Source organism: Pleuronectes platessa, chromosome 18 (assembly GCF_947347685.1).
Source record: "Pleuronectes platessa chromosome 18, fPlePla1.1, whole genome shotgun sequence".
Lineage (NCBI taxonomy): Eukaryota > Metazoa > Chordata > Actinopteri > Pleuronectiformes > Pleuronectidae > Pleuronectes > Pleuronectes platessa.
In genome coordinates, this window is record NC_070643.1 from 12,452,866 (window position 1) to 12,478,093 (window position 25,228).

A 25,228-nucleotide genomic window follows, 5' to 3' on the forward strand; every position below is an offset into this window, starting at 1 on the left:
TATTTAATTTTTTTATATTAAATTTTTCATCATCAACATCATCGTTTCTCCGCGCTGGTTCAGGGGTAAATGATACTGGTCTTCAGAGGTGACTGACCTACGCAAGCCTGTAGCCGCCACCCCCCCACAGGAGATTATGTGCTTGTGTGTGTATGGCCGCAGCGCTTCCTGGTTCTTCCCGGCACTACGCTGCCGGTGCGAACAGCCCAAGTATTAAACATGGGCGAGGAAAGGAGGCGGACTGCTTTTCGCAGCACTTCTACCTCTGTTGCGTGCCGGGGTTAGAGGATGATGGTGTGACGTTAATGTTTTGTTTTACATTGCATGTGTCACGTCATGATAAATCAGTCTCCTATGTCGCCTGTACCAGGAGCCGCCCCTGTCACTGGTTATCTTGGCTCGCTGTCTGGTCGGTAACCAGCCGTCCGGACCGCTCCGTGAATAAGGAGGAGGAGATATTTCTTTACTGGGAATGCGGCCACTTTATTTCTCGGTTATACAGCAGGAGCAACACTCGCATCACCTCCAGGTGGTCCGTCACTTCTCCTCATAAACACACTTTTAGCGTCTTTTCTCACAATGCCCAGTTGCACTACGTCACACACTACAAACTTTCCTTAAAGGGGCAGGCCATACCTGCAGCACAACAGCTCTCGGTCTCATATACAGATGGCAAGAGAAAGCAGAGACGCAGACTCAGCAACTACATCCGAGATCCGATGCACCTTATTATTATCTGAGGGATTTTTACACACACTCTGATAAAGATTCCGACAGTAAAGGCAAGGGGTAGTGATGGATAAGGTTTTCTTTAATAAGTTTAGTCTTTCATTCTCACTTTCCACCTTAAAACTATAAAATGAACTGAACTATGAACTAGTTCAGAATTTAAATGGTGAACTATGAAGGTGAACTATTCATGTTTACTTTTATGAACTGAACTAGTTCATGAGAGGTGTGAACTTGCACATCACTGTTGAGCACCACTAGGGGTCTATCTGTGCACGTGCCTGTCGTAAAAAAAAAGAAAATACTGACATCAAAGTTGGTTGAATTGTTGCACTGACCTCTGGATGCGGACCATGTGTACGCGCGGAGCGGTTTCACTACGGGCCGTTTTAACAGTAACACCGCATCTCCAGCTTCCAAGATGGCGGCGCCTGTGATGGAGACATGCCATGTCGCTTGTTGCGCTAACAGGACTCCACATGTTGTGTCCTGGAGTCGCGGGGGAACCGTTGCGTTCGGGACGTGTAACTCAGTGGCTCTGTACGACCCGCAGGTACTGAACTGTGTCTCATGGCGTCATGTCAGTGACGCTGCTGTCAGCGACACAACCGAGAGAATAAACCCTGATTTGTGTCGGTTAATTTAACAACAAACATGTGATTTGATAAAACCGCAGGAGAGAAGAGTCGCTGCGGTGCTGAACGGACACACAGGCAGAGTGAATGCTGTTCAGTGGGTCCACAGAGAGGACTGTGGTGAGTGAGGACACTGATGTGGACCTGTCAAACATCTGGACTGCCCCCACCTCTCTCTTTGTATTTGTTACCCCTTAAGTTTAAGTCAGGGGTAAGATGTAAGTTGTGAGTAGGTTAAGGATAAAACTCTTTAACATGAGTTGAACCTGGTTAAGGTTTGGAATACGGATTTGGTGAAGCTGTCCACAGTGAATATAAGTCAATGCAAAGGAAGATGTTTTAACAAGTTGGTTTAGTTAACGATGAGTCACTAGGCAAACTAGAACTTCAACTTACTATCTTCATTTTGGCTTCTAAACTCTGTGTAAAGTCCCTTTTCTGGCATGTTGTTCACAGGCCTTACGACAGTGTAATAAATACATGATCGGCCACAACATTGAAACCAGAGTTCCATTCTGAAGTAATACTGAAAAGTCTTCCCCGAAGTGTTGCCACAAAGTTGCCCCAATTTCAATTTGTATACTCATTTCATGTAGAGGTAGATTCAACACACACAGACACACACATGCACACACTAACCGAATGCCTGAGAGTTTACTTTTAAAAGAAACTTCAGTTGCAGTCGAGCTCAGATCACAAGGCAGTATTGAAAATATACCCTAACTGTAACCATGTGACCTAGTGATAAGATGACAGAAGAGTCTTTTAAACTTAAAATCCGTAAAATGTCATTTTACTGACTGTGCTTGTTTCTGCTGTCACAGCTCCGGAGACTCATCTTGTCTCAGGAGGCTCAGACAACCAGCTCATCGTCTGGGAGGCTCGGAATGAAAAGGTGACGCACCTGCTGCAGAAAATTCAGTTTTCTCCAAAGTTTCCTGCTTCTTTTTACAGTCATATGATCTAAAACGTGTTCACCTGCTGTTTCCAGTTCGGCCAGTCAGTGGAGTGTAAGGGCCACACTGGTCCAATCAGCGCTGTGGCTGCCATCTACACGGAGGGCTCAGGAATCCTGGTGGCCTCCTCATCGTCCGACTCCACCGTCAGACTGTGGCTCTGCAGTGCAAACAAAAAAGGTACAAAGGAAGATTTAAATTACTCTTTCATTTAGCTTGTTTGGTATTTAAGTATTTGAGAAACTTAATGTATCCAGAGTGTAGAAGAGTCATAATATTACTTAAACAGTACATAATCAAGTTTGTTTGTGTGACTATGTCCCCCCTAGTGGCTGCTAGATGGAATTGCAGTGTTTACTCACAACACAATCACTTGCCTCACCTCTGCAGGGCTGTGCAGCAGTTTAGTTTGAATCTATGACGTCATGTTCACATTTTGTTATTTTCCGGACAAAAATAGATTGATTTAAATTAAAGACCACCTGACTTGTTTCATATACAGAAGTGAAAACAATACGACATGCAGTTTTTATTTCTCTAAATAATTTATCCATTGTATAGTTGAATTGAATGATTGAAAACTGTCATCCACACTTCAAAATGTTTTTCTCAAGCTGTCACCTGTAACAGCTTCTCTTTGTTAAAGTTCCTGTCCACCTGTCAGTGCAGATGTGTGTGTGTGTGTGTGTGTGTGTGTGTGTGTGTGTGTGTGTGTGTGTGTGTGTGTGTGTGTGTGTGTGTGTGTGTGTGTGTGTGTGTGTGTGTGTGTGTGTGTGTGTGTGTGTGTGTGTGTGTGTGTGTGTGTGTGTGTGTGTGTGTGTGTGTACTGGCAATAGCCTCGGGCTGTTTTTCTGGGCAGTAATAGTAGCTATAAACTGTTCTGTTGGTGCCTGTAGCCAGATTGTGGGAGCTTAAAACACAGGGTACCCATAAGTGAAGGCAGAGAAAACAATTTAACTTTGTTGAACATTCCAAACTGGAAAAGTAAGAAGAAATCCTTATGGCTCTGCAGTGAAAACAACTGTGTTCCTACAAAAAACAAAAGCCCACATATTTGAGCTTATTATCTACATATAATTATGAATATTTACGTTTATTTGAAATGTATAAAAAAATACACATAGTGAATGTAAAGTTGAATCCCTTGTGCCTGTGTGTTCCTCAGCTGAGTGCCTCCATATCATACCATTCGGCAGCGGTTTCATGATGGATGTCTCTCTGGTACTGTTGCCAGGCACTAGAGGTAAGCCTAAGCTGTTCCTACTTAGAAATCCTTTAAGTTGTGTGGTGCATACACTCGCACTTTCTCACACACACACACACACACACACACACACACACACACACACACACACACACACACACACACAGACACACACGCACACATCTTTCCTCTCTTCCATCTCAATTTGCCCCACTGCTTTGGTGCCCGTAACCGAATGTCATATTCAATCTGCACTCTGCGTTTGAAGTGTCTCGTGTCAGTTTGCATTTCTGTTTGACGCGCCTTTCGTCTGTTTGATGTCGCGGTGCATCATCCTTCCTTTCCACCTGTTTTTTAAACCTGGATGGACAGCAGATGTAGCTGACAGCAGATGTAAACCTTGTTTCTGACAGTTCCCATACTGGCCTGTGGGGGGGACGACTGTCGAGTGCATCTGTACGTACAGTCCAGCGGACAGGTAAACTCAGATCAGTTCTCACTCATATAGTCTGTGTCAATACTTTCATTTGAAGATTTATATTTAAAAGGCAATATTTGTTCTTATTAAATTGCTGTACAACAGTTCCAGAAAGCTTTATCCCTACAAGGGCATGAAGACTGGGTTCGTGGAGTGGCTTGGACGTCTGTAGGTGAGTCCCTGATGTTACTGTTTCACAAGCAGAACTCTGTCTGAATTCGTACTTTCTCTCATACATCAGTCAGAATCAGAATCTGATTTATTAGCCAAGTATTTGTACCCATACATGGATTTTGCCTCTGGTTAACCACTGCTCTTGGTGTACTTACGCATGAATTGAAAACAGTTCGGTAAGATGACAAAAAAAACCTAAACAAATTAGTTAAAGCAATAAACAGAAAGAGAATAAACACAAAACTTCTTGAGGTACCGGTGCTGAGATTTGAGACTTGATCTGTTAAGAACAGGCAGCTTCACATATTGCAGCTCGGGGCTCGACTTGGGCTGCAGACTGTCCTGGATTTTGATTAATGGGCTAACTGTGCTTGTTTAGTTTAGTTTGTTGAGGCAACAGAGCGCAGAGCAGACCAGTCTTCGACCGTGTTCAAACTCCAATCCACGGTTCGTTAGTAAACTTATTTTGTCTTTTTACTTTGTAAGAAGTAGAAAGTTTCAGGAAAGATTTTCAAACTAAGTACCGGTTAGGAAAGATGTTTTTGACACTAAGAATACATAAATGAGTCACAAACTTCAAGCAAGAAGACACAAACTCAAAAAACTCAGAAATCTTACACTAGTCTTTGTGTGTCGAGCCTTTTCAGCCAGTCATTTTCAGTGCAGCTTCACCTACCAGTGTGTTGTTCACAGTGTGGGGATCGCATGGAGAAATACATGGATCCAATCCAGTCTCTTCTAATTGTGTAACCCTCTTTGAGGGCACTTCATTACCGCTCTGTTCTGACTGTGTAAAAGCTATTTCATCTCCTTAACTAGCCCTCTCCTCCACCAGCGTCTCCTTCCCACTCACAGTCTATGAACTCCTTCACACTGCCAAACTAGCAGCCAGCGAAGAGACGCACAAGTTTGTTCATAGGAAGTATCTCGATTGGAACGACGATACCCTCTCACCGCTGAGATAGTAGTTAAATAAATCGTTCTCTTCTTTTATGACCCGGCAGATGGCAGATTGCTGCACCAGAGGTACAGTTTATAATAGCTGTTAAATTTTCAGATTCAGAGCAGGACGTCTGTTTTTTATTTTTGTGCTTCTGTCTGTATTCTGTTTTCAAAAATCATATTTTTATTTCATCAACCTGGACCTTAGATGACATCAGCGCTACTTTAAAATCAGGCATACGTCTCTTAAACTCCTCGGTTTGACCAATAACTCACTCACCCAGTTATTTCTCCTCCCTGAGATGTTTATTTATCCACAGAATTAAAATAAATGAAATAAAAAAGACTTTAAAGAAGCACCAACCTATTGAGATGTAACCGTGTCACAAATAGAAGTTTGTGTCGGTGCTTTCCAAGTTTAAAAAAACAGGCTTGTGTAAGAAAATTGTTCTCAAGAAAAAGTCCCTATTGCAAGTAGCTTTGGAAGAGTTTCAGGCACGAAGCCAGACCAATCAACGCTGCCATTATCATCAGCGTTATTACGCTGTGATTGACAAACAGTAATAGCTTTCCTTTCCCTGTCCCGACATTCAGGAGGCCTCAGGTGATGGTAGCTGAAGACTTTTTTATTATGTCTGTTTGTCTCTGGCAGAGGCAAAAACTGGGCCAGTGGCCATTGGACTAAAGCTGAAAGACGGGAGCGCTCAGGGATAGTGAAGTGTGCTTTGTTTACCTCCTGTCTGTATATGTTCGGTCTAGACTCCTGCTGTCTTACAGGCCACATCACAATGAGGAGCTTCTTCTCTCGTGCCTTGATCACGGTTCTACTAGATAACAGACAAAAGCAGAAGTTCAAAGTCTAAAGACAGGCAACCTGAGGGAGAAACTAAAAAATCATTGTGTTATTCTGAAGTGTGCACCATCTCCTTTAGGGATACAACCTGGGAGTATTTTAATTAATGAGAATTCTACTGCTTATTTTCTCCCCTAATCGACTGATCTTTGTCTTTGTATTTTCCGAAGCCCTCAGTGGTATTTACACATTCAGTCAAAAACCCATACCCCACGTATATGACGAGAAGGTTTTATATTTAATTATTTTTACCTGTATTATATTAGCTTGTTGCGATGCCTCCAAGAAGCCAACAAGTTTATAAATGCAGTTTTAAAGTTTTATTTATCTGAAATGCATAAAGCACTAAACTTATAACCTCTCCTCTTGCATGAATGTCAGCATTTCTGATGAGATAATATCCGATATTACGTGGTGAGATAAAAGCAGGTATTAAGTGACGAGAAACACTTTGTCAAAGTTCCACATAAGAGCAAATAACACGGAGTGAGTTGTCTGGTATTTTAATGTTTGACAGAAAGTGTCTCAGGATTCAGGTTGCGTCTCGGACTCTTTCAGGTGGGGAGCTGTTATTAGCCAGCTGTTCACAGGACTGTCTCATCAGAGTGTGGAGGCTTTGTGCCAAGTCTGGGACAGACAGCGGCACAGAGGACGATCACACCATCATCAAGATGAAAGAGGACGTGTTTGAAGTGAAGGAGAGAGGTGAGCCGGCCACACTGGCTCAGCTATAGAAGGGGTGTTAATTAACCACAATGAGGAGACACATTTTTTGTTGGTCTAAAGGCCCACAGTGATCACTTGTGTTCATAGCATAAACTTATATCCTGATACCTCTGTTTACCTGCAGCAGATGTGTCGTCAGTGTTTGCCGTGTCTCTGGAGACGGTCCTGGCAGGTCATGAGAACTGGGTCTATGGAGTCCACTGGCAGCCTCCTTTCTACCAAGGTACCTTGATGAATAAAACAAGGAAGTGACTGGTCACAAATGAAGAGCATCCTAAGGACAATCTGACCCTTCACAAGGTTTTTGATAAATTGCCAGGAAGTCCTACCTAGAATCTATGAGCAGTGTTTTTCGAAAAGGAAATCACTTATTTTAGAATCAGACACAATCCGCAATAAAAATAAAGTAGTAAAGTAAAGAAGTAAATAGATTGAGACCTTGATTTACTCCCTTTGTCCCACAATGCTATTGCTTACAAAAGAGAGTAAGAGTGGTGACAATTTGTAAGAAAGAAAAAAAAAGGGGGTGAAACGTTATTGGCTTAATGAGTTCTCCGGGGGAAGAGATGCTAGACGTGCTAAATCTTCTCTTTAAACTCTATTTGCCCTAAAAGCTTTATTACATCAAGGTCACTTCACACTCATCCCAGCTCGTGTACATCGCACAGCATCATGTTTGGATGATTCAAGTAAAGCTCCGCAGAGGCCGCTACAATATAGTCTTGCTCAATTATGCAATCATGCTTTTTCCAGTCTTGACTATTTATCTAAACAAACTATGTTTTTATTATTATTATTAGGCATTGATTATACAATTATAATATGACTCAACAGTACGTAAATACAAATGAAATCTCTACACGAATCCATGCATAACAATTGAGTTGTACTTACTTGCAAATGGTCTTTTAACCTCATATGGTTTAATGCACCATAGCAGAAGTCATATAAACAACTCAATTTATACTGTATATTCACTATAAAATAAATAGATAATATAAGGCTGAATACAAGAGGTTCTAGATGTAAATCTGAGGTGTCGTGAGTTGATTGACAAGATGTTTAAAATGTTGAAAACCATCAACTGTTGCCCGTTGTTCATAATTGACTGTGGAAGGCGTTGCTGTATAGATCCCAGTGTCTCGTTGTCTCCCCCTGCAGGTGGTGAGTTGCAGCAGCCTCTCAGTTTGCTCTCTGCTTCCATGGATAAGACCATGATCCTCTGGGCTCCTGAGGAGGGATCTGGAGTCTGGGTGGAGCAGGTCAGTGTTTACTCAGATACACAGATCCTTGACACATGCTATCAGTCACTCTCTGAAGGAAACACACATTCCTAAAGACTCACACACCAGTTTCCCAGCCTGTTTCTGCTAGCGCCCTCGTCAGGAGCTCTTGACGTGATCCAGAACTCGAGCCCCCCTCCAGTATCTTCCTTCCTGCTGTCAGGGCCCCTGTGTCGGTTTCCTCCCTTCCTGACATTGAGGTGTCAGGAATAGAAGTGATAGACAGTGATGAAGAGGCGCTGAGCCCAGCGCACCACTGTGAGTTTAGGCAAACCGAGGTTGTCCTCCCCCATTTTCCTTTCTATCACTCACCCTCTTCTCCATCCCATTCCCCAACACGGCCAACAGAGGATGGCAAGGCCTGTAGAAGTCAAGCCACAGCCTCTAACGTTGCCTTTCTCCTCATTATTTTTTTCCCTTCATGATCTGTTCTTACCTCTGACTTCCCACACCTGCTGTCCAGCGTTTTCTGTGCTCCTCCTCCTCCTCTTCTTCACCACACGCCTTCCTTACTCTTCTCCTGTCTCATCGCCTCACATTATCTCTCTCCCCCATTCCGCTCTCTCCCCACCACCTCGTCTCTCTCAGCTTCCAACAGCTGCTGTTGTGCCAGAATGGGGCTAAATTTAACACAAGTGTGGACGGCGAAGGAGAAAAAAAAGTGTTCTCTGCCCATCTGCCCCACAGCTTCTTCTTTTTTATAATATGACTGACAAATCTTAGGGGGTTCGGGAGTAGTACTACTTTTCCACGTACCTGACAGAATATCAGAACACACAGGAGTTGAGTTGCAAAAATATCAAGGCGCTAACTGCTGACAAAGACGCGCTCACACACGCTGGCGTCCCGAAATATGTCCCACAAATGCACACATCACATAGAACAGGAGTGTTTCTCACCTCGCCGTGGCAGGTACCTGGAGCGCGATCGCACTCTGAGGTGATGAGAAAAGATTTCACACTTGATTAGTTAAATTTTTTCCCCTTTTGATCTCATCGTGCACATCCACAGTGACTCGCAACAAAGCCCAAAGAAAGGAGCAACCATGAAAGTCTCGACACTCCGACAAAGGGACGATGATTAGGGCCTGAAGCCAGCGCTAATGTCGCATATTCTCCTCCGTGTGATTAGACAAAGTCGAACAATAGAATAGAAAAGCAGCCGAGGTGTTTGAAATAAAGTCTGGTGTGGCTGCTCTCCCTTCACGGCTCAGACTTTTTCTCTCAGTACCAATAATTCAAGAAAAAATGGAATAGCCTTTTTGTTGAATGTGAAAGTGCATTTTATATGAGTCTTCTCCCCTTTTCCTCTCCTCTCTATTTCTCCTCCTCTTTGCCTGTTTTTTTTTCTTCTTTTCAAATGCGAGCTAGACCCTTTGAACTGTCAGGTTCGCTGCCTACAAAGGAAGCTAACCTGTGAACCTCCAATGATGAAATGTCAGTGAATAAACTTTATTTACATTTTGTCTGTATCGTTAGACAGAATTAACGACCTTTGGCCCTTTTTTGCTGTGTTTTTTGTTGTTGTTTTACCCGAATCAGCTTCACAAATGCTTTTCTGTGGGGCCTTGAAGTTTTTGGCAGAGCAGCGTTGAATGATCGGCCATGTGTGTCTTAATTAGCTTATTTTTTACAAAGAAGTGCTCCACTTCTTCACACTGATTATAGTAATTGGTGAGATTTAATGGCGGGTGGGGTGGCTGGGGTCCACTGCTGTGTAAAGTACATCCTACTAACAAGACACACTGGTAATTAACATCTCAGACTGACCACAGCGGGCTACCACAGGGCCTGGAGGGATTGTGTGTGTGTGTGTGTGTGTGTGTGTGTGTGTGTGTGTGTGTGTGTGTGTGTGTGTGTGTGTGTGTGTGTGTGTGTGTGTGTGTGTGTGTGTGTGTGTGTGTGTGTGTGTGTGTGTGTGTGTGTGTGTGTGTGTGTGTGTGTGTGTGTGTGTGTGTGTGTTACAGAGATAACCTATTTCCAGACCTCGGCCTGTGTACTCTCTTCAAGTTGCACTCGGCCGCAGACCGGTTTTAAGAAAATGCAATGACAATTTAGTTTTTTAACAAAACACTTGAAGGAATCCCACTAGGCTGTAGGACATTTTCCACATTCTCAATATATTTATATTATTTATTTATATAATATAAATTATACATATTATGTGCTGTATATATTTTTTTAATGATGACAACAATACATAGATTACATGTTTTCATTGAGCATGGCCCTGACAATTAAAAAATATTGTTTTATCAACAAAATAAAGGCAAATAAATAGAAATGGCATAGAATCCCAGTCACAAAGGACATTTTTCAGATCATATATCAATAATGTAAATAGTTTCGGAATTGAAAATAAACAATTCAATATTATTTAGCTGACTATGGCCTCACAAAGTTAATAAATTAAATCTTTGAAGTCTGTAAACTTAATAAAAGTTTTAGTACTTGTTTTGCTGGTCATTTACCAGTCTTATAGCTTTAAGAAATGTTTTCATGTTTTATTCATTACACGATTGACATCCATATAGTTGCTTACTGTAGAGAAACTAAAGGCGAGAGTCAGCCTCTCATTGTACAAGTCAGTGTTTCAGCCAGGAATGGTTGAGCGTCACCCGTTTTCTCTCCCTCCAACAATGATGTATACCTTCCTTACCTTGCTGTCCCTGTTCTCTTCCTCCCCCAAACCCCCTCTGCCTAGCGATAACACACGCTTTGCATCCATATTGTTCCTCCTCTCGTAAACAAGACAGATGACGGCTCTTTGCCTCTGTGAGTTTTTGCATGATTTACGGCCGGCTCTTGTGCGCAGAATTTTAAAATCAATCTGCTTAATGTTGCATCTCGTTTTCTCTCAATCTCACCAACGATGTTTCTACCTGGCTGTCGGCTCCTTCCGTTCTCGTTCTGTCTCGCTCTCTGTTTCTGTGGATGGCTGGAGGACGGTGCCATTCAAAGTGAGGACATGCCTGTACCATCGTCATTAGTTCCGCTGTGTTCCAGCCTGCAGACAGGGATTATTTTGAAGGTCATTGATGACCAACTCTCCAAAACTGAAGACACAACTTTACTACCACGTACAGTAGACAGACGTAGAGAATGTATGTGTGTGTGTGTGTGTGCGTGCGCCCGCTGATGTATTTATGTGATCTTTTTTGTTAAACATGTAATGGACGCCCACATGTTTTTATGCATTCCTCTCTCAGTGTGACTCAGGTCACCTCTGCAGCTACACTGCGCGCTCCCTGCTCGTAGAAAAGATAACGGGCTTAGCTCTACATCTTTTGCGATTTTAATCTTTCGAGTATAAATCCAGCACTTCTCATATTTCCTCACAGCCCCGACCATATCATTTAAGACACAAGCTAATTAAAGATGGAGGAGATATAATATAGCCATATCTGGATAAAGACCGCAGTGTTGCTGAGGGAGCAGTGTAGCGCTGTCCAGGGCTGTTCGGCTGCTATCGATTCTAATAGATCTCTCCTCTTGCCCAGTTTACCTCCAAGGCCTCGGGGACCCGATGAAGCTTTTAATTGTTTGATTTCCTCGCGGCCAGAGAAGAGAAGCTCGACAGGTCCGCACAATACTCTGACAGTCCTGGAGTAAATAGTGCTTCTTTGTTCGTTTAAGAGCAATTAATTAAAAACGAGAGTTAAACTCACCGACACTATAAATGTCTAATGCAGGGGGATAGAATTAGTTTCTCAACTTTTTTGTATAACTGACTTGCAGCTTTAACTATACTTCTCCATAAACAAGTATTCCTGTTTATTCAGATTTTTTATATTTTGGTTAATTCACACATTGTGTCTAGTTATTTCCATTCAGTCCCATAATCCTGCATTGCATCCTCCTTGTAATGCAAGCAATAGGATGTGATATTAATAGTCTTGTGTCCTGTATCTAAATATGTGTTTTCTGTGGATATTCATTTCAATGAAAGGATGTTAGAATACATCCATCCATTATCTGAACTGCTCATAAGGTCACAGGGGGCTGGAGCTAATCATAGCGGACATTGGGGGAGAGGGAGGGGTTTACCCAGGACAGTTGGCCAGTCGATAGGAGGGCCGACAGGCTGACAGAGACAAACGACCCTTCACGATAACGTATAGAGACAATTAACGTTCACACCTATGGGCAAGTTAGTGTCTCCAATTAACCTTAACCATGTCTCACACAAACACTTAGAGAACATGCAATCCTTCTTGCTGTGAGGCAACACTGCCAACCACTGCAATAAAATACAATCAAATGTTTTCATTAATCAGTGCAACTGGGAAATTAACTTAAATGAAAATGGGATTTCTGCCCCAGGTAGTGATTTCAATCCACAAATTTAATATTTCTGTTTACACGCTAAGGCGAAGTGTCCAAAACTGGACAGGGGTTTAAAATCCCAGCAGAGCAATTGTTTTAAAAGGAAACCTAATGGTGAACTCAGTTAATGGCCTTTTTTAAATTGGATTGTTGTTTTTAAGTGGGAGGATGGTTTTACACCGTCTTTATGATCGTGCCCTGGGATGGCGACCGCAGACTGACGCAGGGGTCACACGCTCTCACCCGAATCCAATTTATGTAAATCCCTCTGTGTTCTCAAGCTTTGCCATTTTTCATGATTATTTGTTTAATGTGATATGCTGCTCTGCAATTGCTTTCATTTTGTATCAGACAAATGTATTTAGTTTGAAAAAAACAATTTATTCAACTCTAATAAGTCCCATTTTGCATAATTTCTCATCTGACTTGTCAGCTTAATTTTCCGTTTTTTTTCTGTTTCCATCCACCATTGCAGAGGCTGATCTAGCTGGTGGGAGGCTGAGAACAGATTTGACACCCGAACCTTTTTGTTTTTCGCCCCTCTCTCTTCTGAGCCTGTAGCTTTTAAATAAATCGCAGGTGTTTGACACAGCAGATGGGCTGTTATCTGTGTCTGGATGTCAGGGAGGATGACAGCAGCTGCTAAATTCATAGCTCTCTGAAATAATTGCATTAAAACAATAACCCACTTTACAGATTTTTCTCCATCTTTGGCAGTAGATGCATGTTTACGTTATTTCATGTTACTTTCATCTTTCTCTGCTGCAAGTCAGCGACTCTGCCCCAGAAAACAAATGTTATGCTTCCACCTGATGTCCGATACCGACGTGTTGAGAAGGCAGATGAGTTGAGCGTTATGATCGGCAAAGATATTCTTGTTTAATGTTTTTTTTTTTGTTTTTTTTCTACACCAGGTGCGTGTAGGGGAGGTTGGTGGCAACACTCTGGGTTTCTACGGCTGCCAGATGAGTCCGGATGGCTCCATGATTGTGGCTCATGCGTTTCACGGGGCGCTGCATCTCTGGTGCAGAGACCAAGATAAAGAGGTGAGAGTCACAACCTTAGTTTGATCCAAACTTTCAAATTTGTCCAGTTTGTTCAGTTAAATTAACCTTTTTTGCCAAATAAACGTGATGTTTTCCTAAAGCAGTAGAATGACAAGAGGGTTTGAAATAAGAGCCAGAGTTTGTGTAACTGCTCCACAGCTCCACCGTGTGTGAGGGACAGTGATTAGTGTAATTAGTCACACTGAGTCTCCTGTCTGCCACTCAATGTGACGGGCTCAGCATGTTTCCTTTTGGGAGAGAGTGGAGGTCTGAAGTCACAACGCAAGTTCAGAGTTAACTGAACTGCAATCACATCCGCGTGGAAGGTGAATTTAAAGTTGAGCCCAAACCTGAAAGTGTTGATAAATAATTCTGACCGACCTCGCAGACAGCTGTTCCAAATTCAATCATCTAGGTAAATAATTTAATAGATTAATATATTACAATCAACTACTCTCGTGAATGGGGCTTAGCATCAAGGGGCCGGGGTTGTGGTCTTCTTGTGGTTTAGAGGGTGATCCCGAGATTGAAGGCTGTAAACTGACGACTATAATGCGTCTCTGTCCAGGGGGGGTGGAGACCTGGAGTTGTCATATCAGGTCATTTCAATGAAGTGCGGGACCTCAGCTGGGATCCGGAGGGTGAGTTCATCGTCAGCGTGGGCTCAGACCAGACCACCAGACTCTTCACCCCATGGAGGAAACAAGATGTCAAACTGGTAAAGTGGCCACAGAATCTCACCTATGACGTGTTTCTATTGACGAGCATTTGAAAATCAAATGATTTTAATTAGTGGTTTTAAATGTTTTTTTGTCCATAGTTTGAAATTTCCGTAACCCTATTAAATAAAAAAATCAAGGTGATTCATCAGACAGAAGAAAAGAAAAGCAGCCTCACTGATAAAAACAACTAAGGCCTTGTCCAGTCCTGCTCACACAGCTAAAAGAATGTGGCCACGTGCATCCAAGACGGATTTGAGTGATAAGATTTCAGGACACATTTGGATTAAATTGAATCACTCAGGACAGGATGAAGAAATATTAAAGAGGAAGTAACTTTAGTATCAGCAGTGTAGCACATATTGTCTAATTGTTCAGTCTTGTGAGAAATGTTAGAAATACACTGTGAATACCTTCAAAATGGGCAGATTATAGATGTCGGTACTGCTGTTGGTGGTTTTCCTCTTAAATGAGCTCTACCACAACACATCTCTATTCACAAGACATCAAAGAGAACAAGTGTTTGACAAACACATGTTACAATTCACATTATTTCCCTTTCTATTCTTATTATCTTCTAAAAGCAGTGGTTACTTAGTATGCTTGTCTCTCTTCAACTCCTGCTGGTTTTATTAACCTTTGTGGGATGTAGTCAGTACATACAAAAACACGTTTTCTACTTGCAGCCGCTTGCTGAAATATGTTTAGACTCCTGACAGAATTTTAATAGGTTTTAACTTAATGATGAAGAGGTTTTGCGAGAAGTAATCGTGTATTTTTAAGGGAAAGACTTCAGACTCGACTAACCGGGACTGATTGATCGCCTCCGGCACTACAACAGGAAACTGTTGTATTTTTAACTAACGTCAGAGTGAAGCTTCTGACTTCACCTCACGTTTATCCAGGTGAAATTGTTTTAGGCGGAGTAAAACATTCAGTTAGGTTAAAACATAATCAATGTTCCAGAGTTCATTGCATTATTCAAGATGCAACTTTGGATATTTGCCACCTCATCCTGGGCCAGAAGAACTCATTGAAGTGGAGTTCAATTGGAGAATCAATTTCGTATTTGGCTTGTTTTCAAACGGACGGATTTAAGGCAGAGAAGTCTCACAACATCCAAGGATCTATTGGAAGCGGATCTTTTTAAATGCTGGCACTTCCTCTGGCGACCACAGCTGCTTAAGGATCTTAATACAAATCTGTGTGTGTCTTTATTTCGCCCCTGCAGCCAACCTGGCATGAAATCTCCCGGCCTCAGATCCATGGATACGACATGCAGTGTCTGGCCATGGTCGGGAGGTTCCAGTTTGTGTCTGGAGCCGATGAGAAGGTCCTGAGAGTCTTTCAAGCGCCTCGCAACTTTGTGGAGAACTTTGCAAACATCTCTGGGGCATCGAGAGAAAAGCTGCTGACGTCCAGCGTGAGTTCCACATTGAATTACGATTCCTTGACCTCTAAAGTTGTTGCCTCTGTCCTACGATCAAACTCGACCAAACTTTCCTGGGAGTGTCTTTTTCACTTGGTTTTCTAAATGTGGAATGTGCTGAGTGGACGGCTCCCTAAAAACCCTGCTGGTTATTGATGTGTGTGCTGCTGCTCGTGCATTTATCTTCTCCCTGCCAGGACTCTGCCAACCTTCCAGAGGGAGCCAGCACACCTGCCCTGGGTCTGTCTAACAAGGCCGTTTTTCAGGGTAAATTACTCGGTTGGGGCCAAGTTTTGTCTGATAATCAATTTTCTCCCTAACAACTTTTTCATATTAAATTGATGGTTTGTTCAATATTTTTACTCTTCTCATAAATTGTACATTTACAAAAACAATATTTTGACTTACAGGTGACCTTGTCCAAAAGAACAATAATGCAGCGGAGAAGCTCAGCAGTGTGTCTGATCAATACCAGGAGTCTTACTTCCACCCACTCAACATGACCGGTACTGTCAAATGAAATATTCTCTAATATAACGGAGTCGCTTACTCATCTGAGTAAAGCCACATTAAACTGAACCCTTCCTGATGAATAAATGTATGTAATGTATTTAAGGTGGATTCATATTCCTCATTGCCCAGATTTAAGAATTCCTGTCTGCCTGCAGCCAAACGTTCCTATGAGACGTATTGATATGAAGCTGGACGGACAGTTAGTTATTACCGTCGACTCTCGCCTAGCTCCGCTCCCACAGAACCCTGGAGGTCGGCGGTCTCACAGCAGGACAGGGGGTGGGAGGAGAAGGGTGGTAGGTGATATCAGAGGAAGTGGTGATGTGAGAAAGTTGCAGAGAGAAGACAGGAAAGTTGCAGGTTCATTTTACAGAATGACTCCAAAACAACAGACACCTAAAAAAGCTAAAAAAAGGATCTGAAATATGAAGCAGGTCGGAGAAGGGAAATTGCCTTGTGCTGCTGTGCAGAGAGGACACAGGAAAAGAGGAGTAGAGGAAACAAAAGAAAAACTGGAGACAATAATTGCAGGAAACAGGCAGATGGGAAAATGGATGAGAGTCAAATGAGGAGAACAGAGCGCTGCGCTTTGAAACCCCAGGGCGAGAGGGTGTGAAGGGCTGTCATCAGCAGGATTGAAGCCGCTCCTTAATCTGCAATGCTAATTGGAAAGTAGGCTATTGTGCATGCAAAGTTTAAGCATCGATGACCCCGGGCTGTGACGGGAGCAGCCGAGTGCTGAGATTGTTGTTACCAATGCTTTTCCACCCGTTTGATTGGCTTCTGCGGGCAGGGAGACAAATTAATAATTATGCAAAAGAAAACGAGGAGAAAAAACCCCGCCGATGACCAATAAGAAAAGCACGAGGAGTGTAGCTTTCAATTACATGCAACGGGAAGGCAGCGCGGCCTTGTGCGGAGCCTGCGGTGCGAGGGAGAGGATTGGCACTCGGCTGAATTTGATCCCCCTCAAAGCCGGCAGCCGTTAAGAAATGGAGATAAAGCCGTGGTTGTTTAAGAAAAGCTTTCTTTTTTTTTGGGGTGGGGGCAAGTTGCAGAGCCGAGGATTTCATGCAAGCCAAATGTTGAAAGAAGCTGTACGACAATGTCTCGAGGCGGACAATCGTGTTCTCAGTGTAGCGTGCGGCTTTTAGCTCGCTCTCTCTTTATGGTACCTGTCCCCCCCCCCCCCCCCCCCAACCCTTTAACTTGCACGTTTGTGTGTCACATGCACAAAGTCCCCGTCACTCAGGGAGTTAAAAGTACAGGGATTCAAAAGAGCAAAGTTATAACGGCCACCCTGGTGTAATCCTCATTTTGTACATTGTAAATTGGTTGTATTTAAAATTTTAAAACATCCGAGTTTTCAGGGCTTTGCAAATGACAATTATGTAAGCATATTGAAGTCTGTGGTTAAAAGTGTGTGTGTGTGTTCGTCGTTTGTGTTGTGTGTTCACAGAGCCCCCACCAGAGGATCATCTTCTCCAGAACACGCTCTGGCCTGAGGTCCAGAAACTGTGAGTATTGAAATGTTTCTCTGCTCACAGCAAATCCAAACCCTCTCCGCTTCTCTTCAGATTCACTCACCTGCCAGCGGGGGGGAACAACATCCAGACTCCTGAGACAATTTCAAATCGCACAACTTCTTTCCATTTTACATTCCTACGCTGCCTATAGACGCCACATCGCTCTTAATGAAGCAACATTTCACATTTGGAATTGTGTTTGTTTGGTTTTGCTCTCAGGGTTTGAAATTCCCAAAGCTCTCGGTTGTCTTCATCCCCCTGTATTCATCAGCCAATCAGAATGAAGCTTCCCGCCTTCCCATGAGCCTCCTCTCCAGGCTGAATATATTACCTCCATTTACGGCCAGTGTTAAATCTATTTACTGGTCAGTCCACCATATACATGACGTATGGCGCTGCTGTTTATTTGAGGTGTGGGCATTTGGCTTCTCCCCCTTGAATCATTCAGAGCATAATGGAAACATTCAAATGAGAAATTGGACCAATTATTCTCGTGGCATAAACAATATTCTCACAGTTGAGGCCAAATTGATGCAGCTTCTGAAAGCTTCCTTGCTGGGGAAGAATTGAGTTGCAAGCAGCAAGTTGTCAAAGTTATCAGGAGACATTAAAAGAAGCCAGATGTAATTAGGCTGTGAGTGATTAGCGGGAGCATCATCATTGTTCATCTCTGTCAGCAGGAGAAGGACCAGTCACCACAGATCAACATTTTAATTTCACACTCTGCTTATTTACCTGTCAGCCGACGCTGACGGCTCGAGTCTGAAAGCTCGTCGACGTGACGCTTCGGAATACGAAAATATTTCACCGTCACAGCGGGGAGCGTTCTCTCTCTTTGTGGTCGTCCAGCCATCACCTGCCTGTCTTTAACATCGTGTGCCTCCTTCCTGGTGTTCAGCGCTCCGGCTCATAATTAATCTCTGTGTGATCGGCCTCCTCTCGTCTCCAGGTACGGCCACGGCTTTGAGATGTTCTGTCTGGCGTCTGACAGCGCCAGGACAGTGGTGGCGTCCGCCTGCAAGGTCAGTGTGATGAGACCGAGGCCGGAGACCACGTACGGGAAACCCCCTGATCAGAGCAATGGATCAGAGGGAGTAAAGCACCATGCACATATTCTCACACCAACACACACACACACACACACACACACACACACACACACTCCGATCAAGGTGGCAGTGTTGTCAGTCAGGTATTGATATAACATATGTTGTCCTTACTTGTTCCCCCCCCCCCCCTCCCTGGGTCAAGTTCCACCTCACTAGCCCATCGATAGCTGAGAAGCTCTCTCACCTCTAGCACATTCACTCTTGTGTCTTTTTCCATCAGTAGTGATTCATTCCCACTGCAGACAAAACCCAGATGTTTACAGGCACATGCTGCAATATGTCTCTTACCCCCCTTCTACCTCACCCACCCTCTCCCCCTGTGTTTCTCCTCTTTTCTCGCATCCTTTCATCATCTGTTCTTCTTTCCTCTGCTGCTCTTTGCTTTGCTCTTATCTCTCCTCACAGTCATGTTGTTCCCTTCTCCAGTTGTCCTCATCCTTCAACCTACCTCTACATCAGGAATTTTTTCATATCTTGCATGCAAACGTTATATCAAATTTTTCACACAAGAACTTTACAGGCAGAAGAAATGGAAAAGAGGCAGAGATAAAACAAAAGATTAAAATATTCCGTGCAGTGTATTTTTAATCTGAAATTTCAACTGAACCAAACTGTCTGTGTCCAGGCATCTAAAGCCGAGCATGCAGCCGTGCTGCTGTGGAGTACAGACACGTGGCGTCAGCTACAGACGCTGCCATGCCACAACCTCACCATCACCCAGATGGCCTTCTCACCTGATGCACAGCTCCTGGTGGCCGTGTCCCGCGATCGCACCTGGTCTTTATGGAGACGCACCCCCCCCACGCCTCAAAGTCCAGGTGAGGAAAGGAGAAGGACCAGCCGCTAATGAGGGTTCCACCCAGGTTCCACTCAGGTTCCACTCAGGTTCCACTCAGGTTCCACCCAGGTTCCACTCAGGTTCCACTCAGGTTCCACTCAGGTTCCATTCAGGTTCCACCCAGGTTCCACTCAGGTTCCACTCAGGTTCCACCCAGGTTCCAATCAGGTTCCACTCAGGTTCCACTCAGGTTCCACTCAGGGTTCAACTCAGTTCCCACTTAGGTTCAACTCAGGTTCCACTCAGGTTCAACTCAGTTCCCATTCAGGTTCCACTCAGGTTCCACTCAGGTTCCACTCAGGTTCCACTCAGGGTTCAACTCAGTTCCCACTTAGGTTCAACTCAGGTTCCACTCAGGTTCCACTCAGGTTCAACTCAGTTCCCATTCAGGTTCCACTCAGGTTCCACTCAGGTTCCACTCAGGTTCCACTCAGGGTTCAACTCAGTTCCCACTCAGGTTCAACTCAGTTCCCACTCAGGTTCCACTCAGGTTCAACTCAGTTCCCACTCAGGTTCCACTCAGGTTCCACTCAGGTTCCACTCAGGTTCAACTCAGTTCCCATTCAGGTTCCACTCAGGTTCAACTCAGTTCCCACTCAGGTTCCACTCAGGTTCAAATCAGTTCCCATTCAGGTTCCACTCAGGTTCCACTCAGGTTCCATTCAGGTTCAACTCAGTTCCCACTCAGGTTCCACTCAGGTTCCGCTCAGGCTCCGCTCAGGTTCCACTCAGGTTCCGCTCAGGTTCCGCTCAGGTTCCACTCAGGTTCCGCTCAGGTTCCGCTCAGGTTCTGCTCAGGTTCCACTACAACAAATAGTTTCATTAAATTGTCAGGATTTTGTTTTCACATGTTTGCTCTGGATGAGAAAACAGTTCTTCATGCTGCTTTGAAAATTCATCCTCTTTAATTAAAAACGTGTTTGAGCGACTGTCAAGACAAAGGGACAATATTTGAGATAACAGCAGCTATCCTACTAATTAATTAAAATAAGGTAAAGCCACTGAGCAGATTGGTTCCAAATCAAATTCCAAGTTAAGCTGGTCTGATTGGAAGGACCCTCCTGATTAATACTGTGAAGAGCCAAACAAGTGATGCATTGACTGAAAAGAGGAGCTAATAAGGGAAGTTTCTTTATTCATTCTCTGCATTTTTATGTGAACTGACCACAATTTGAGTTTCTCATACCTCCCTTTTAAAAAGCCTATCATTATCTTTATTGCAGATAATCCTTTAGGGCAGCTGATGCAACCTGCACTGAAATAGGGAACAGAGCTCTCTGGTGGACAATAACTATGCAGATTACAACAGATGCCTTCCTGTATATTTCATTGAATGTCACCCGGTGCCGGAGGGCTTGTCAGTGTAGCAGAGTTGCAGTGGATTGCGGGAGCTCATCAAATCTGTGCTTGTGCGCATATCGTGTCAGGTTAAAGGAGAAAACTGACAGGCCTGTACATACAGTTCTTGAGTTGTGCAACATTAGTTTAAAGAAACAGACACTATCTCCTGTGCAGTGACCCTGACCAGCTGACCTCCCCACCCTGGGTCTGTGGTTTGATTCCAGACACTTAAGTATTGATCTTTTGTCCTCCGCATCCCACACTCCATCTGTTCGCTTGAGATATGTCCTTTTTGACATTTAACTCTGTGACGGTAAAAAGGTTAAACTTGTATCTGGAAGGTCAAGACTGTCAGTATCTGCATGGTGCGAGAAATTACAGTAAATGGAAATGTATCTGTCGGCCCAAACCCTAAATTCTCCTGTCAACCTCTAAAGTCATTTTGTAAAGAGCAGCTCAGCGTAGTTTCCTCCTTTTTTATTTAATTTGATTGAAGCACTTTGTTAATGAAAGTGTTACACAAATAAAGCTTATTATTATTATTTTTCTAATATTAGGCACTGACACAAGTTAAACAGTCCTGCCCTCTCCTGTTTGCCTGAACAGTGGACTGCACCGAAACACATGCATGCTCATAGGTTACTTTTGGGGACGTAGATGTGTATTCATTTACAGGAGCCTCACATTAACCATAACCAACAACTACCTGCCTAACCTTAAACCAAACCTTTACCTAACTCTACCCGAAACTCAATCATGACCTCTGACCCAGGAATACGATTTCTCTGTCTTTAGTCTCACGTTTGTCGCCACAGACAGACACACAGTCTCAGAGTAAGGAAGGTTAAACGAAGTCAGAGTGATTTCCTCTCGTCCTCACCTCCTCTCTGTCTCCTACCTGTTTTGCCTCAGCACATCCTCCTCCTCTCCCTCTGAGGTCAAGCACCCAGACATCTGCATGAAGGAGACGCTGTTACGTCTCACTCCTCCCTCACACATTCCCTATCTGAGGTGTGCAGCCTTACTCGGGTGCCGCTCTTTCATCTGTATGTCATTTGTGTTTAGGGACTGAGATCCTAAAACAAGAGAGCTAATGGAAGGAGGTATGGCCAAAACAATAGACCCTCAAGTATATGTGTGTGTATTTCACAGAGGTAGAAGGTTGTGAGCGAACAGACGATCCACAGTGATCAACTCATACTGTTGTGGTGACACTGGTTTTATGGCTGTGTGTAAATGCAGATTCCGGTGTGTGTGTATTCGTTTTTGTTGCCTCCTGAGGACCTTTTTCTAGCACATTCATCTTACAGTAGCCCAAACTGGACACTTTGAGTTTTTATGACATTGAAGGTTACCACTGGTTCTCTTCCATGTTTGGAAGGGGAGGGTGGGGTGAGTGGTATTCAGCTGCAACATGATACTTCCCCAATAGTTGAATTTTACACACTGTACCTTTAAATATTAGCGATTCCTAGATCAAGTAATGAGGAAAAAACTAGTAACATTTAAACCGTTTTAAGGTCATGAGGGGAGTTTTTCATTACAAACCTTTTGAATATGTAATTTTGAGGAACACAAGAGTTTTAGTGAGTGGAGTTAAACATTAAATCTCAAGAAAATGCATGAAAGTCATAATATTGTCCTCTGAAGTCATGAAGGATGAGCGGTTATACTGTAGACAGTGTGTGTCTGTGTCTTTGTGTGTGTGTGTGTGTGTGTGTGTGTGTGTGTGTGTGTGTGTGTGTGTGTGTGTGTGTGTGTGTGTGTGTGTGTGTGTGTGTGTGTGTGTGTGTGTGTGTGTGTGTGTGTGTGTGTGTGTGTGTGTGTGTGTGTGTGTGTGTGTGTGTGGAGAGCAGCCGCAGTAAAGCAGCACCACTGCAGACAGGTGACTGCCAGCAGCATACAAACAACCTCCAGGAGAAAAAACAATCTGGGGTCTGAAATGACTGAGGCTGGGAAATAAACAGCAGCCGGTCATAAAGCAAAAGTGAGTGGAGTGGAGGCTGGAACGAGCTGCTCTGTCTTGTTGGTTGTTTATTTGTTGCTCTGGAGAGTCGGGCGCTACTGAGGCCGACCTGCTGATGTCATGACTCATCACGCCGGCGTGTTGACCGTCGGCTCGTCTCTGGTCAGCAGACGATGTGCGGGCGCGTCGTCCTGTGAACGAAATGTGACAATATGTGTCAAGTTGTAGCTGGTGCACAATGTAATCTGTTACTGTTTGTGTGTGTGTGTGTTGTTTCCACGCAGAGCCGCACTTCTCGCTGCACGCGCACACGTCGAAGGACACGGCCGTGCACAGCCGCATCATCTGGTCATGTGACTGGAGCCCCGACAGCAACTACTTTGTGACGTCCAGTCGAGACAAGAAGGTCATTTTCACTCGTAAAGAAAAGACGTAAAGTTTGAAGGTGAAAGTGAACGAATGGGATTTGATTCTGTTTGTGTGTGTTTGTGTTTGTGCAGGTGATCGTGTGGGGCCCCTGCAGCTCAGAGGACACCGGAGACTCTGAGCTTCCTCCTGAGATTAAACACTGTTCCTCCATCTTGGATGTGGGGGATTCTGCTACCGCTGTAGCTTTCTGCCCTGTACTCTTCCCTGATAACAGGTACACACACACACACACAAACACACACAGACACAAGCCTTTTTTTGTGAGTTATAGTCGCATGTATGAATAAATATCACCTTACAGACAAATAAGTACAGTATGAAAATTAATGAATCCCATATTTTGCTCCACTGGAAAAAGATTGAATGTTTGGTATACTAAATTACATATATGTGTGTGTGTTTGTGTGTGCGTTTGTGTTTGTGTGTGTGTTCCACAGCTACCTGTTGGCAGTTGGCTTGGAGAGTGGCAGGATCCTGTTGTACAGGTGGAGCCCCGGCCAGGAGGCTGCTGGAGGACACGACTGGAGCAGCTGTGCAGAGACGGACATGTTGTATCCTTATGAAACTTGGAAACACACATACACACACACATACACACACACACACACACACACACACACACACACACACACACACACACACACACACACACACACACACACACACACACACACACACACACACACACACAGTTCATCTGCAGTTTATCAGAACACAGAAAGGCCTTCAGTGGCCACTGGCAGCTCATGTAAATAGCAGCCGTGTGGCTCCAGTATGAAGCTGCCAGGTTTTCTCATGTGTTATAATGGAACACAAGCAGCTCTCCTGTCCTTAAGACTGAGCAGCAGTTGGGGGACGGTACCAATGGGCATCATTTATGTTCACGATCATTAATTCTATGAGAGAATCTTGTGTTTATCCTTGTGCTTGTTGCCATCCAGCGCGGAGTCCTGCTGTTTCCCTTCACCACGTCCTCCCTCAGACAAAGCCACACTCTGGCTGTGAAGAGGCTCCGCTGGAGGCCCCGGGCCGGCCGAGCAGGTCGAGTCCACAGCAAGGAGGACGGACAGACGGATGGAGAGAGTGAGGCTGAAGAAGAGAGCTCCTGGGTCCAGCTCGCCAGCGCCGGTGCCGACCACTCTGTCAAAATCTTCAACGTCAACAGACTGGCTCTTTAGCACCACCGACGATGACACTATTATGTCCCTCACACACACACACACACACACACCCAGAGAGAGAGAGAGAGAGACACTGCTCACTGGCAGAGCCGTTCAGTCCCTGTGACAGCCGGGTCAGTCACGGGTCAGTCTGAGGACAAACCCACGACACACATGCCCCGCGGCCTGTCTGCACGCCACTGAGCCGATTTGATGGGCGGATCCTGGATGGTGAAAACGCCATGAGCTCGAGGGGGGGGGGGATTTTACTCAGACACTTCAAAGTGTTTTAGATTCAAAGAAGAAGAAGATGCTGCAGATATTTAGACTGGTTCAGTAAACATCTATCTATATGGTGACAGTCTGATATTCATGGTTTTCTCTGCACTTGATAAAGACGTGTGTGTGGTTCATTTGTTTTATGACCAATTAATTAAAAGTTTTCTATATCTACGAATATGAAAGTGTTTGGTCTCTAAATGAAGCTGAATCACCAGAAATGATGTGTGAGGTGTAAAATCAACACATGATTAGTGTTGAGGAGCCGTGACCTTCACTTCAATACCTGTGGAGTTTGGTCCAATTACCACGGGGCTGATGTGCAATCAAGTTTATTATTGGACAGGTCATGTTGCTGTGTTTCAGATTTGCTTTGATGTTTTCCACCGGTGTGTGATTACTGTAAACTCTTCTGAACGGATCTCCATCAAAGTCTGTGGAGGGTTGAAGCTGACGACTTAAGGAAGAATCCATTCAGTTGTGGAGTAGTTCCAGATAAACGGGTGAATCCAGGATCTTTTTCACTTCAACGTGGCGAGAGAGGGCATCAGCCCGAGTGGAGGTCTCT

General features: G+C 44.1%; 1 protein-coding gene across 4 annotated transcripts; it reads left to right on the plus strand.

Annotated features, from left to right (window-relative positions):
* The first annotated feature begins 1,136 nt into the window (after positions 1–1,136).
* elp2 (elongator acetyltransferase complex subunit 2) lies at positions 1,137–24,838 on the plus strand. 4 transcript variants are annotated; one of them, XM_053447213.1, is made up of 22 exons: positions 1,137–1,282; positions 1,406–1,484; positions 2,189–2,259; positions 2,356–2,500; positions 3,486–3,563; positions 3,938–4,002; positions 4,108–4,174; positions 6,530–6,676; positions 6,822–6,920; positions 7,859–7,959; positions 13,220–13,351; positions 13,920–14,069; positions 15,302–15,493; positions 15,697–15,766; positions 15,910–16,005; positions 17,472–17,529; positions 18,488–18,560; positions 19,273–19,465; positions 23,077–23,198; positions 23,293–23,435; positions 23,659–23,772; positions 24,204–24,838. In XM_053447213.1, exons 1-22 carry the CDS (start codon positions 1,151–1,153, stop codon positions 24,397–24,399), a joined length of 2,523 nt encoding a protein of 840 aa, XP_053303188.1. In that variant the 5' UTR covers positions 1,137–1,150; the 3' UTR covers positions 24,400–24,838. The 4 variants fall into 4 exon arrangements, with proteins under 4 accessions (XP_053303188.1, XP_053303189.1, XP_053303186.1 ...); XM_053447214.1 differs by having other exon boundaries at positions 6,825–6,920; XM_053447211.1 differs by having other exon boundaries at positions 23,659–24,322.
* The last annotated feature ends 390 nt before the right edge of the window (positions 24,839–25,228 follow it).

Bases quoted from the DNA above. Each gene is read 5' to 3' on its own strand.
- elp2 (XM_053447211.1), top strand. From the start codon at position 1,151: ATGGCGGCGCCTGTGATGGAGACATGCCATGTCGCTTGTTGCGCTAAC. The intron at 3,564-3,937 runs GTAAGCCTAAGC...TGTTTCTGACAG, and splicing joins ACTGTTGCCAGGCACTAGAG to TTCCCATACTGGCCTGTGGG. The intron at 6,921-7,858 runs GTACCTTGATGA...CTCCCCCTGCAG, and splicing joins GCAGCCTCCTTTCTACCAAG to GTGGTGAGTTGCAGCAGCCT.